This window comes from Poeciliopsis prolifica, unplaced genomic scaffold (genome assembly GCF_027474105.1).
Source record: "Poeciliopsis prolifica strain line A6 unplaced genomic scaffold, Auburn_PproV2 SCAFFOLD014, whole genome shotgun sequence".
NCBI lineage: Eukaryota > Metazoa > Chordata > Actinopteri > Cyprinodontiformes > Poeciliidae > Poeciliopsis > Poeciliopsis prolifica.
In genome coordinates, this window is record NW_026562389.1 from 3,816,157 (window position 1) to 3,831,730 (window position 15,574).

General features: G+C 40.9%; 1 protein-coding gene across 1 annotated transcript; it reads left to right on the forward strand.

Moving 5' to 3' along the window:
- Positions 1–428: 428 nt before the first annotated feature.
- On the forward strand, positions 429–12,301 carry cdo1 (cysteine dioxygenase, type I). The gene is made up of 5 exons (XM_055039312.1): positions 429–694; positions 1,861–1,938; positions 2,281–2,438; positions 2,830–2,999; positions 11,376–12,301. Exons 1-5 carry the CDS (start codon positions 525–527, stop codon positions 11,400–11,402), a joined length of 603 nt encoding a protein of 200 aa, XP_054895287.1. The 5' UTR covers positions 429–524; the 3' UTR covers positions 11,403–12,301.
- Positions 12,302–15,574: the final 3,273 nt, after the last annotated feature.

Sequence of the window (15,574 nt, forward strand, 5' to 3'; positions counted from 1 at the left end):
TTGTTTGTGAGCTTGTTCTCTAAAACCACCTTGGACAGTGAGTTTGTTGATTGTGTGATGAGAGGGTACACAAACACAGGGTGCATAGCCTATTGTTGGAGGAATGCCTGGGTGAGAGCAAGAGAGAGAAAGAGAGATAAAAGAGGGGTGGAGGGTGTGTTTGTGACAACGTGGTGGAATTGGACTCATGGATTAGTGCAAGCTGGCAATGTAAGAAAAAAGTATTATGCTGTTTTTTAAAAAATCAGAGCTTATTTTTACAATAAGAAATTCCTACAAAAAGGTGCGCTCGGTTACTTTCAAAAATAATCTGAAATGCACTAATGGAGAATTTCATTTAGTAAGCTATGGGCGTTCACCTTCTCTTCCATAGTGGTACAGTCCATCACCAGCGCGTTCCCAAATTGCTGCGCCAGCCTATAAAACTTCCAGCAGGAGCAGATAAATCAGAAGTTTTCATCCGACGTGAAACAAGCAGGTGAAAAAAATATATACATATTTCAATCCTCCTGTGCAGCGCAGACATGGAGCAGACCGAGGTGGTGAAGCCCGAAACTTTGGACGAGCTGATCGCAATTCTGCACAAGGTCTTCGAGAGAGAAACCGTCAATGTGGAGGAGGTTCAAAATATCATGGAATCATACGAGAGCAAGCCTCACGAATGGATGAAGTATGCAAAGTTTGACCAATACAGGTAATACAAGAAAAAAAATCTGCATTTGCACAGGGATTCATTTGCAGATAGCGGTTGCATTTTTACGCTTTGTTTTCTAGATGTCGGAAGTATATTTAAGTCGGCTTTTATTTTTTATGTAGAAAAAAGGAAATGTGTTTTTAAAATAGGCCAAGTAAACGCTGTTGTTAAAGTTTGCTCTCTTCAAATGAAGAAAACTTTGACTGAAAGGAGCTACTTGTTGTCTCCATCTAGTGCGACAGCTTCCAGCACACCTTATTTAAATAAAAAAAGAACCTATTTGCATAATTTATTCGGATTTAGGTTTATTTCCAAAACACACACGAGCAGTTTTCAAGAGTATTAGGAGCTCAGTCCTTGATACAATAAATGTAGTCCTCTAAAATAAAGAGCGCTGTTCTTTCAGAGAGAAAAACTGAAGTTTGTCCTGCAGAAAGTTTGGGTTCGTTTGGGCTCGATGAAAGGCGGGTGGTGGGGGGGATCCAATCAACACACAGGACAGGTACACACCCGCTCACTGTTGCCGTGACACGCAAGATGGAGGTGCGCAAAAATAGAATAACACGATGTTTCCACTGGAAAAACACGCAAACGACGCACACTGGCTGTTTAAAGCTGGGGGTTTAAACATGGTATTTTTATGAGACAAATCAAAGCAATACCTTCAAAGGGCAATTAAGTTTTAGGTTTTGATGATAAAATTTATATTTTAAGCATTTGTATCCGTCTACCGGAAATTATCATTTAAAAAATAACAATTTATGGTTTTAGTCCCATTATTATTTTTTGTGGTATGTTAGACATTAAATTATTTTTCATAATTAGGATGGCATTCAGATCTTGAGACATTTTTATTGTTTTCTTTAAGCAAAATAATGTATTCTCCAAAATGACCTCTGTATAATGCCATGCAAATTGTTAAATTCTTAAATGCTAATATTTAATTCCAAAGTAATTAAATATTATATGTGAAAATTAATAATAAAAACACTTGTCACTGTACAATATATATATATTTTTTGAAACTAGTTTATGTAATCAAAATCTTATGTTCAAACAGTGAGTCTCTTGAAACAGTTTTTTTTTTTTTTTGTCAAGCTAACACCAAAGTTGATGTTAAAGCCATTTTTTCTCTTCTAATTCAGTGAGTCTGTTGTTTTCTGCAGGTACACGAGGAACTTGGTTGATGAGGGTAATGGGAAGTTCAATCTCATGATTCTTTGCTGGGGTGAAGGACATGGCAGGTGAGTTTTCATGAATCACAAAAGATTTTTTATCTTTTATTCGGCACATTTCCACCAGTTTTAATTCATCATCATGGCATGATTCTTCTTGGTTTAAATACTGCAGGTCAGATGTTTCAGTGTTTCATTAGTTACATTTGTTGCCTTGTGAACAAATTCAAACATTATATAATGTATATATAATTTTGCACAAGAGGTTGTGGTGAGGTCTTATCACAAACACTGAAGATCACACATTTATTTTCAGATTGAATCTCTGTAGGTATTCTATAGGCAGAAAACTTGACGTATCTCTTGCACATCCTGATGCCGAAGGCTTGTGTGTTCTTTGACACTTTGCAGTAGTATCCACGACCACACAGACTCTCACTGCTTCCTGAAGCTGCTGCAGGGACAGCTGAAGGAAACGCTGTTCGACTGGCCGGACCACAAATCACATGGAGACATGGTGCAGAAATCTCAGAGGATCCTCCAGGAGAATAAGGTCGCTTACATCAACGGTAAGAAAGAAAACTGGTTCTTTTATTTTTTTATTTTTTGGGTTCATACTGCAGCCTTTCACCTTTCAATATTCTATTGTTTTTGCGTTGACCTACAGCATAGGTATGTCCTATTGACCAATCATGTCCTACTTTGACTCTTGTGTAAGAGATACATCTCAATAAAGCAAACATTACCACATGATATTTGAACTTCAACACATGCACACTGGAAAATGAGATGTTAAATAGGTCCATCACTACTTCCCAGTTAGTTGTATATGCACAATGAACGCCATTTAGTTCTCCGCTCCAAGTCCACCATGTGCAGCAAATGGAGCCTGAGTGTGATGTTTGGTGTCAGACTCGCACCTTTCCAGAGTCGCCATCTCTAAAAGTGTCTGTGTTTCAGATTCCATTGGTCTGCATCGTGTGGAAAACGTCAGCCACACAGAGTGCGCCGCGAGTTTGCACCTGTACAGTCCTCCGTTCGAGACCTGTCAGACCTTTGACCAGCGAACGGGCCACAAGAACACCGTCAAAATGACCTTTTGGAGCAAGTATGGAGAAAGGACTCCATATGTGAGTAGCTTGTCTGAATCTGATTTCAAGTAAATGTATTGATGCATCTATAAAATTAATTAAACATCTACAAAGTTGGATGTTAATTTCTCATAAAAGTATGTTTGAGACTTCCTCTTTCTTAATTTGGCACATACCTCAAGGACCTGTTTCTAAATGGATTTTTGCATGTTTTAAAAATAATTAATGAATGTAAAATATATATCCAAATGTAATTACATGAATGAAAATGTCTATCGAGTATTAGGTAAAACAACTGAAAAAGAAGGCTTTCTTTTTTTTTCAAATTTGCCATATTTTTTCAGACTATATGTATTTAAAAAAAAGTGACGCTTTTAGCAGTGAATTATTAAAACATTGATTTTTTTTCATCAACTGAAACAAGGACTGATGTGACATGATAATTTTAAGAAAAAACAAACTTGATCATTTGGTGATACGTTTTTGCCCGATAGACAGAGAGGATGTTATAAAAAAAAAAGTGCAGACTGTTAGCTGAACCCAGACTTTCCTTCCCCCATAAACGATGTCCCTAGAGAGGGAAATGGGAGGTTTTTATGGTTTCTTGCTACACTTATTAGATGCAGCCCAAAAGAACTTCAGACAGCATTCCCTTTAATTAATCTGACCAAATGTCTGACACATTTCCACTTACTTTTGCTGTACATACCTTACATAAAGCATTTCCATTTCATCTTATTTGAGCTTTGAGCTAAAATGAATGTAACTTTAACTTCAAGGCGTGTTTATTTCTAATTTGGGAGTTGGATTATACAGTCAAATCATGAAAATATAAAATTTTAGAATGTTGTCTGCTTGTTTTTGGCCATGCTGCCTTTGACATCGGCCTTATCTGTAATCTGGACGTTGTATAAGCATACCTTAACCATAAAACTTTCAAGTTGTTTCAATAGATTGCAACACAAAACAGGACAGATAAGATAAGTAAATGAGCATGAGCACACAATGAACTTAACCCAACATACACCCAACGCTCTGAGCAGCAGTTGACGTCTGAGTTTTCTTTTTTTGTTTTGTTTTTTTATGATTTGGACAGTATGCTCAAAAAGAATTCACCCCCACACAGATCTCTTCTGTTTTTGCTAATGAAATTAACAATGAAATGTTTCAGATCACCAAACAATTCTTATATTAGACAGAGATAGACAAATAAATGCAAAAAACTATTTTCAAATTATGTTTTATTTATTTAAAACTGTAATTGCTCCTCTTGTTAAATCACTAATTGTTATGAAACACATTTTTTGAAAAGTTTAGTTCAGTTTCTCTACCAACTACCAAGCCAGATTAATGTCAGACTTAATCTGGAATTAAGATACTCAAAGAATTAACAAACTGGCAAGAAAAGATCCCAAAAAACCCAACACATCATCCCCCTAACTAAAGAAAAATCAAGATTAGATGACAGTTTCTGGAAATAGTTACTTTATGTGTTAATGGCAGAGAAACTACTTATCATTACAGAAAAACTCTTTATCCATTGTCAACAGTGGCTACTAGTCTGAGTTTTGCTGTTAGGAAGAAGCAAGGCAGAGGAGCAGCTTGATTGACAGCACTAAGACCCTCCTCTTTGCTCTCATTGGTTGTTTCTGATGGAGTTGTGCATTTCTGCAGATAGAACTAGGAGAAAGCAGAGGAGCTTGATTTATTTGTTTATTTTTCAGATTATCTGCTTCACACTATGCTTTCACAAGATAGTGACAAGTTTTAACAACTATTTAGGAATATTTGTTAAAACTATCTTTTTCCTAATGTTCAAGATTCCACTTTAGCAAAGAGACTCCTTAAAATAACCAAACATCATTTAATTTACCTAAATAAAATGGATTACTAAGATATGTAAAAAAAAAAAGAAGAAAAAAAAAAAAAATATATATATATATATATATAAATAAAAATTCCCTTCTCACCCACCGCGGGTGGTTCTTATCCTCTGAGCTCGGGTCCTCTACCAGAGGCCTGGGAGCTTGAGGGTCCTGCAGTATCTTGGCTGTGCCAAGGACTGCACATTTCTGGACTGAGATGTCTGATGTTGTTCCTGGGATCTGTTGTAGCCACTGCTCCAGTTTGGGGGTTACTGCCCCGAGGGCCCCGATGACCACAGGAACCACTGTGGTCTTCACCTTCCAGGCCCTCTCCAGTTCCTCCCTGAGGCCCTGGTATTTCTCCAGTTTCTCGTGCTCCTTTTTCCTGATGTTGCAATCACTTGGTATTGCTACATCTACCACAACGGCTTTCCTCTGATTTTTATCCACTACGACAATGTCTGGTTGGTTCGCCATTACCATTTTGTCTGTCTGGATCTGGAAGTCCCACAGGATCTCAGCTCTGGCGTTCTCCACCACCTTTGGGGTGTTTCCCACTTTGATCTCGGGGTTTCCAGTCCATATTCTGCACAGATGTTTCTGTACACTATGCCTGCCACTTGGTTATGTCGCTCCATGTACGCTTTCCCTGCCAGTATCTTGCACCCTGCTGTGATGTGCTGTACTGTCTCAGGGGCCTCCTTGCACAACCTACACCTTGGGTCTTGTCTGGTGTGGTAGATCTGGGCCTCTATTGCTCTGGTGTTTAGGGCCTGTTCCTGGGCGGCCAGGATGAGGGCCTCTGTGCTGTCCTTGAGTCCAGCTTTTTCCAGCCATTGGTAGGATTTGCTGATATCAGCCACTTGGGTTATTTGCTGGTGGTACATCCCATGTAGGGGCTTGTCCTCCCATGATGGTATCTCTGGCACCTCAACCTCCGTTCCCTGTTGTCTGAGACATTCACTGAGCACATTGTCTGTTGAGGCTTTGTCCCTGATGTATTTATGGATCTTAGTTGTTTCGTCCTGGACAGTGGTTCTCACACTCACTAGTCCTCTGCCTCCGTCCTTGCGGCTCGTGTACAGTCTCAGGGTGCTGGATTTGGGATGGAACCCTCCATGCATGGTTAGTAGCTTTCTAGTCTTAATATCTGTGGCTTTTATCTCCTCCTTTGGCCAGCTGATTATTCCAGCAGGGTATCTGATTACTGGCAGGGCATAGCTGTTTATCGCACGGATTTTGTTCTTGCCATTGAGCTGGCTTCTCAGGACTTGCCTTATTCGTTGGAGGTATTTAGCTGTGGCTCCTTTCCTTGTGACCTCATCGAGGTTGCCATTTGCTTGTGGTATACCTAGGTACTTGTAACTGTCCTCTATGTCTGCTATTGTTCCTTGTGGGAGTGAGACTCCTTCTGTGTGGATCACCTTCCCCCTCTTTGTGATCAGCCGACCACACTTCTCTAGTCCGAATGACATCCCAATGTCAGTGCTGTAGATCCTGGTGGTGTGGATCAGTGAGTCGATGTCTCGCTCACTCTTGGCATACAGCTTGATGTCATCCATGTAGAGGAGGTGACTGATGTTGGCCCCATTTTTGAGTCGGTATCCGTAGCCAGTCTTGTTGATAATTTGGCTGAGGGGGTTCAGGCCTATGCAGAACAGTAGCGGGGACAGAGCATCTCCTTGGTATATGCCACATTTGATGGACACTTGTGCAAGTGGTTTGCAGTTGGCTTCAAGGATGGTTTTCCACAGCTTCATTGAGTTTGCATTGAAGGCTCTCAGAATCCTGTTGATGTTATACATCTCTAGGCATTCAATGATCCAAGTATGCGGCATTGAATCATAGGCTTTCTTGTAATCAATCCAAGCCATGCACAGGTTGGTGTGTCGGGTTTTGCAGTCTCTGGCAACTGTGCGGTCTATGAGGAGTTGGTGTTTGGCTCCTCTGGTATTTACACCGATACCCTTCTGTGCCGTGCTCATGTGTTTATCCATGTGTTTGCTTATCTTGGCCGCTATGATGCCTGACATGAGCTTCCAGGTTGTGGAGAGGCAGGTCATTGGTCGGTAGTTGGGTGGGACTGGACCCTTTGATGGATCCTTCTGGATTAGGATTGTCCGCCCTTCAGTTAAACATTCAGGGTGAGTCCCACTTTGTAGCAGTTGGTTCATTTGGGCTGCCAGTCGCTCATGTAGAGCAGTGAGTTTCTTTAGCCAGTAGGCATGGATAATGTCAGGCCCTGGTGCTGTCCAGTTTTTCATACCTGAGACTCTTTCTTGAACATCTGTCACAGTGATGGTTACCGGGGCTTGCTCAGGGAGGTTGCTGTGGTCCTCTCGTAGAGAGATCAGCCACTGTGAGACGCCTCCCTTTCCCATATGCCTTTCCAGTATTGTTCAGTCTCCAGCCTTGGTGGGTCTGCTCTGTTGTTATTACCCTGCCATTGAGAGTACACCTTAGCTGGTTGAGTGGAGAAGAGCCGGTTAATCCTTCTGGATTCATTCTCCCTTGTGTATCTGGCCAAGGCTTGAAGCCTCTGTTTGGCAGTTTCAAGTGCTTCAAGTATGGGCATCTGCCTGTACTTTCTGGGTACTGGTCTTTTTTTCATTGTACCCTTGTGGAGCTCTGACAGTTGGCTCACTTCCCTCCTTGTTACCTTGATTTTAGCCTCTAACCGTCTTTTCCATGGTGGGTATTGGGTCTCATGGTTGCTCTTGTAGATCAGCTCATTGGTTTCTGTTATGGTGTTGGTAGGGAGTACAGCTATATATATATAATGTCAGCTGACTGGATAGCTCAATACATAAGGCATCAGTATATCACCCGAGAGGGCAGGGTTCGAATCCAGTCTGGGTCCTTAGGCAAGACCCTTCAAGCTACCGCCTACCTCATACCATGAGAGATACTAAGTTGCGTAACATGCCGGCTCAGACGTCGCCCGGCCAAACAAGGTCTGCGTCAGGTGTTGGGGAACCAGAGCACCTTGATGACAAATGGGCTACTGGAACAAGACGGAAATGGGCGAGAGATGAAAATGTGGATCTGTTGGAATGCTACTACTCAAGTAACCCTAGTGAGAGAGGTTACATGCAAAGACTGGGGAAGGAATGGTTACTTCGACATCCCCAGTCAACACTAAGCGCTAAACAACTAGTAGCTCAGTGTTCCAACATCCGCAAACGGCAACTGCTATCACAACTTGAGATTGACGAGATACAACACAAATGCTACGGCAAAAGGGAGGAACCCGGATGTCAGGACTGTGGGGACTTAACTACAAGTCCCCACCCAGTGAGGGGATACACGGCCCCAGTGAGCGAAACAGAGCTGAACGAGACAGCTGCTGACCTGAGAGAGAGAATCATGACCCGAATGACAACCAGGCCTCCCCGGCGCCAATTACAACGGCTGAGTGAAGTACCATCTGAAAGTCTCATTGAGAATGTGAATGCAGCATTGAGAACGATCCCTACCAACACCATAACAGAAACCAATGAGCTGATCTACAACTCAGCATCAGTGATCCTTGAGATACTTGGCTATAAGAGCAACCATGAGACCCAATACCCACCATGGAAAAGACGGTTAGAGGCTAAAATCAAGGTAACAAGGAGGGAAGTGAGCCAACTGTCAGAGCTCCACAAGGGTGCAATGAAAAGACCAGTACCCAGAGAGTACAGGCAGATGCCCATACCTGAAGCACTCGAGACTGCCAAACAGAGGCTCCAAGCCTTGGCCAGCCGCCTAAAGAGATACACAAGGGAGAATGAATCCAGAAGGATTAACCGGCTCTTCTCCACTCAACCAGCTAAGGTGTACTCTCAATGGCAGGGTAACAATAACAACAGAGCAAACCCACCAAGGCTGGAGACGGAACAATACTGGAAAGGCATATGGGAAAGGGAGGCGTCCCACAACAGCAATGCACAGTGGCTGATCTCTCTACGAGAGGACCACAGCAACCTCCCTGAGCAAGCCCCGGTAACCATCACTGTGACAGATGTCCAAGAAAGAGTCTCAGGTATGAAAAACTGGACAGCACCAGGGCCTGACATGATCCATGCCTACTGGCTAAAGAAACTCACTGCTCTCCATGAGCGAATGGCAGCCCAAATGAACCAGCTGCTACAAAGTGGGACTCACCCTGAATGGTTAACTGAAGGGCGGACAATCCTAATCCAGAAGGATCCATCAAAGGGTCCAGTCCCACCCAACTACCGACCAATAACCTGCCTCTCCACAACCTGGAAGCTCATGTCAGGCATCATAGCGGCCAAGATAAGCAAACACATGGATAAACACATGAGCACGGCACAGAAGGGTATCGGTGTAAATACCAGAGGAGCCAAACACCAACTCCTCGTAGACCGCACAGTTGCCCGAGACTGCAAAACCCGACACACCAACCTGTGCATGGCTTGGATCGATTACAAGAAAGCCTATGACTCAATGCCGCATACTTGGATCATTGAATGCTTAGAGATGTATAACATCAACAGGACTCTGAGAGCCTTCATTGCAAACTCGATGAGGCTGTGGAAAACCACCCTTGAAGCCAACTGCAAACCACTTGCACAAGTGTCCATCAAATGTGGCATATACCAAGGAGATGCTCTGTCCCCGCTACTGTTCTGCATAGGCCTGAACCCCCTCAGCCAAGTTATCAACAAGACTGGCTACGGATACAGACTCAAAAATGGGCCAATATCAGTCACCTACTCTACATGGATGACATCAAGCTGTACGCCAAGTGTGAGCGAGACATCGACTCACTGATCCACACCACCAGGATCTACAGCACTGACATTGGGATGTCATTCGGACTAGAGAAATGTGGTCGGCTGGTCACAAAGAGGGGGAAGGTCATCCACACAGAAGGGGTCTCACTCCCAGAAGGAACAATAGCAGACATAGAGGACAGTTACAAGTACCTAGGTATACCACAAGCAAATGGCAACCTCGATGAGGTCACAAGGAAAGGAGCCACAGCTAAATACCTCCAACGAATAAGGCAAGTCCTGAGAAGCCAGCTCAATGGCAAGAACAAAATCCGTGCGATAAACAGCTATGCCTTGCCAGTAATCAGATACCCTGCTGGAATAATTAGCTGGCCAAAGGAGGAGATAAAAGCCACAGATATTAAGACCAGAAAGCTACTAACAATGCATGGAGGGTTCCATCCCAAATCCAGCACCCTGAGACTGTACACGAGCCGCAAGGAAGGAGGCAGAGGACTAGTGAGTGTGAGAACCACTGTCCAGGACGAAACAACTAAGATCCATAAATACATCAGAGACAAAGCCTCAACAGACAATGTGCTCAGTGAATGTCTCAGACAACAGGGAACGGAGGTTGAGGTGCCAGAGATACCATCATGGGAGGACAAACCCCTACATGGGATGTACCACCAGCAAATAACCCAAGTGGCTGATATCAGTAAATCCTACCAATGGCTGGAAAAAGCTGGACTCAAGGACAGCACAGAGGCCCTCATCCTGGCAGCCCAGGAACAGGCCCTAAACACCATAGCAATAGAGGCCCAGATCTACCACACCAGACAAGACCCAAGGTGTAGGTTGTGCAAGGAGGCCCCTGAGACAGTCCAGCACATCACAGCAGGGTGCAAGATACTTGCAGGGAAAGCGTACATGGAACGACATAACCAAGTGGCAGGCATAGTGTACAGAAACATCTGTGCAGAATATGGACTGGAAACCCCAAGATCAAAGTGGGAAACACCCCAAAGGTGGTGGAGAACGCCAGAGCTAAGATCCTGTGGGACTTCCAGATCCAGACAGACAAAATGATAATGGCGAACCAACCAGACATTGTCGTAGTGGATAAACATCAGAGGAAAGCCGTTGTGGTAGATGTAGCAATACCAAGTGATTGCAACATCAGGAAAAAGGAGCACGAGAAACTGGAGAAATACCAGGGCCTCAGGGAGGAACTGGAGAGGGCCTGGAAGGTGATGACCACAGTGGTGCCTGTGGTCATCGGGGCCCTCGGGGCAGTAACCCCCAAACTGGAGCAGTGGCTACAACAGATCCCAGGAACAACATCAGACATCTCAGTCCAGAAATGTGCAGTCCTTGGCACAGCCAAGATACTGCGCAGAACCCTCAAGCTCCCAGGCCTCTGGTAGAGGACCCGAGCTCAGAGGATAAGAACCACCCGCGGTGGGTGAGAAGGGAATTTTTTTAATGTAGATTGATAAGATCATAAAAATCTTATGTGGATACCCACTTCGTCAGAGACAAAGCTAATAAAATTATATTATTTTCTTCCCCAGAACTAAATGATTCAGGGCTGTTCATCATAAACAACCCTGGAGCACTAACATTTTTTTTTTACACAGGGACTGGTTGTTCCCTTAATAAATCAAGTCATTTGAAAACATCTTTTTTATTTAGTCGGATTAATTTTAATTAAAATGTGTTTGCTCAGAGACATGTACAGTAAGTGACCTGTAAGGGTAAATGACACTTTTTACAGGACTTGCATTTTTTTCAATGAATGCATTCACCTCTTTTTTTCTCTTTCTTAGACCACAATTTCACAAGAGAACAACTAGATGTCACGTAAAGGGCCTCCAGCAGATGAAGACATTTTCATTTAGAATGACAACTGCATGAAATGAATTCCAGAAAACCAGAAAAAGGTGGACCCACAAATGGCCATGCTTCCCATTTGAAAATCAGGAGTGGACCGGTTCAAAATGGACAATCCGCTAATTGGAAATGCTTTATTGCTGCCCAGTGTGAACTTGGCAAATTCTGATGAGCACAGGACGAATGCATGAATAGGCTTGGACGTGGATTGAATCTGTCTTTTGTTTGCTTGGCCTGAAGAGAGCCTTTTTCCTACAATAACAACATTCCTGTCTGTCCACTACCTGTGTAACCACGCTTTTGTGAAAGTTCACTCGTAGTCAAACGTTTGCTCTTCAATATTTTCAAAGAGAGGAAATATTGCTGTTTTTAGAAATTCTCTTGTTTCCACAAAGGGGCAAAAAAAGCATCTGCCTTGTAATGAACAGCTTCGTTCTCTATCATTCTTTTATAGCTGTACTCGCTGCTGATTCATGCCACTCAAAATTGTCTTAAATCTGTAGAAAGTTGAGGATTGTGACCTGTACAGTTCACCTGCAAAAAGTTTGTTCTGTTTGCGTTGGGAGTAAGAAATGTAAAGCTTTAGAGTTTTGTTGTTTTTAAACATGTGATGCTTGTAATTTATTTGCAGAGTATCCTGTACTCTGAAAGAGTTTTTAAATCGGCAAGCTTTTAAATGTGTTCCTGCCAATAGAGCAATGTGGAAACACTATTATTTTGTATTATTAGATGATAAAATGTTTATCTAAAGACTCAGGATTTTTATTTTTCCTGTATTTCTATAGTGTGTAATCTTTCACAGCGCTGGCTATTGCATACTTCCATCACTATAGAAGAATAAACGGTATCTCATTTTCCCACATCTTCAGCCTATCTTTATTTTTCAACATTAAGTAGTGTATCAAACTGCTGAACAATAAGAACATGCAGCTCTGTGAGCACAACAACAAAGATGGCACCACCATTAAATATTAAAACACTTATCAAAATGATTATGCTAACGAGACTTTAACTGTGAACTCTAATATCACAGTTTATGAGGAGATAACATGTAGAGCTCTAACTTTGGCATACAAACTTTTGAACACCCCCATCAAGTCACAGTTTAGTTTGAGGGAAATTATTGATCGACCGTTACCTTGACCAATAAAGAGATGATGAGACTGCCTAGATAACTGTATTTGAATAACAGACATCAGTGTCTACAGACAGTTAAAATCACACCGGTCAGAATATAAGGTGACTGTCACACTGTGAATGTATTAGCAACAAAATTACAAAGATAAGATGCTACCAAGAAGTGCCTATGTGCACAGATTCATTTTTCCATGAAGCTGTGTCATTGTGTTAGTCATATCTGGTTGCACTAGTTCTGTCAGTGAGTGTTTATTCACACTGCATGATCCAAAAACATCTTCATCCTTTATATTTAATAGCATTTTATTTGGTTCTGTTGTTCACTAAGGAATTACTGCCACTTCACTGTTCGGTTGCACCTCAACCCAATGCAGTTTTTGTGGTTATTAAAACTTTTAGTTTGTTTCTGGATGGATTTTTTTTTGTTGTTTTTTTTGTTTTTTTGGCACAATTAAATTCACTGGCTGCATGACACCAGTCCTTGATCATTTCATTATGATTGCAGTCAGGATTTTGAAAGCTTTTCTAGAAGCTTAATCTCAGCTTGTTTTATATTTGATGTGTGTTTGGGATCACTATAACGTATGAAGTTCCTCCAGAGGGAGCTACCAGGAGGCATCCTGATCAGACACCTGAATCTCACTTTGAATAACTATATTCAAGCTGCTGAAATATTCTTACCCTGGATGATGGAGCTTTTCAACATATCTAAGGTTTAGTCCAGTCACCAGCCTCTCCCATATAGAGGCTCTGACCGCTTCTCTATGGGAGAGGCTTTAACAGGTTCTGAACCTGCAAATTTTGGCAACCAGTTAGTGCCACAAATCACTACTTTTACCACAAATCTGTTTAAAAATTCACACAAAAAATCAGGATATATGACTTAGGCTTGCATAAATATGGCATAAACCCTGTCAAAATGCTGCTTCTTTAAAATGCTGTGTAAGACTAACAAATAAATGGCCAAATTTTCCCAGTTCTAAGTTATTGAATGCTGTCACACGTCACTGAGCTCCATCATGTGATTTGTGGCATTTATGGCTTGCTATATAACAGCAGCATCACCACGTTCCTCCCACACCTGAGTTTTTGCTTCTGCAGCCACAGAAGCCTTGATTTGTTTTGTCACCTCCTACCTGTCATCTGTTTCAGGAATCCTCAAAGACAACAAAACTTGACACCATTTGATCACTGCTGCTGGAGAGGAAACAACACGCTTTACTCATTGGAGTTGTCAAACCTCTCCACCATATTACAATAATTCAAATTCATTGGAAATGTCTTTTTTTTAATCATTGTGCCCTGGAAAAGAACCATTTAGATATGAGCCAGATGAGAGTATGTGACCTTTTGACCTGAACTGTAAATCAATGTGCTATTAGAAAATTTTTTTTCTTTTATTACTCTAATGTGCAGCATCTCTTTGTGCCTTTTCTCTAATTGTCCGTTTGTTTATAAGCTTATAGAAAGTCAACCAAAAATCAAATATTTGGTTAAACATATATGTTATTTTTGCAACGTTTCACAACATCACCAAGAAGTGATTTTGCCCAGATCTTTCTTTTTACCAGGTCAACCATGGCGTGGACTACAGCCGGAGTTATGCAACTCTTAAGTGACAGTCTTGATTACTCAGGCATGTCCACCAGCCAGACTGAATGCAGTCTTATCCACAGGGCCCTTATCTTCATCTGACGACACAATTTGATGTTTAACCAGTTGATTTATTGACCACGTGCGGCTTTTCAAAAGATTAATACATCGATAAAACAACAGTAAAGTGTCGACATTGGTCGGTGACGAGTCACTATTAGCAAAGATTTGCTGAGCTGCTGGTATAAAATCAAGCTTTAATATTTTGCAGATTCAATTGATGCCAGATATTTGCTTACAAGTTGAAGACAGATGACTCTTTTTCTCACCATTTGACTGTAGAAAGGACTAAACATTTCTTTTACGTCAGTTGGGATATACACAAATATTTCTGTTGGATAAATGAGAAAGACATGTTTTATTTTTTTGTTCTTCAAATTCAGAATCTCATTCACACTTTGATAGTATTTGACAAAATTGCCTTTTAAACTGTATGCATGACAAAAGTTTTTGGTATGCCTCTGAAACTTTCTTTTCTGGTATTGTGGCACATTTATCCTGATGTAATCAAGTCAGTTTTTTCATAAATTACTCTGAGAGCTAAGGTTTCTCTGATGCTTGGTCCAAAACATTGACTTTGTTGTCCTGAAGCAATTTCTTTTTGATTTGGTGGTGTACATTATTATCATCCATACATTATTATTGTCCAATTGGAAGATGAATTTCTGCCCATGTTTTAGCTTTTTGTGTGATGTCTTGAGAAGTTGTTAAATATCCACCAAAGTCTATTCGTCATGATGACATCTACTTATTAATGCACCTGTCACCTGAATTGTCACACATTATCATATTGATGACTATTCAAAATATTTTCTTTCTCTCTCTTCTTCCTCTACTCTTTTTTAAAATCTAAAATATATATAAATAAATAGTCGATACACCATAAAGATTATTGCTTTGGAATAACTACTATTGTAAAAAAAAATTTTTTTAATGACATTTAATTATAATTATTGAGCAAACAAAGGTTTGTGACTGAATTGTATGATATTGATTACTTTATAAAAGTATTAATATTAAAAATATTAAGATTAAATATAAAATATATTAATGTTCAATGATAAAGCACCTTAAATACCTGCAGTATCAAATAAGATACACATTTTAACACAATTTAAATGTAATATAACAAAAACATTTCTAAGTATTTGTGCACTATTTCAAAACATAAAGCATCATTTTTTAAAAAAAAGTTAATAACAATATATATATTATTTTTATTGTAAGTTGTCTAAAATTGGCAAAGTCTTTTCTGAAAAATGTGTATATTCTCATGCGTGACGACATTTTGAAAAGAGTCAAAAAGTGAACAATTCTGTTAGCTCAATAAAACTTGGAAATTCAG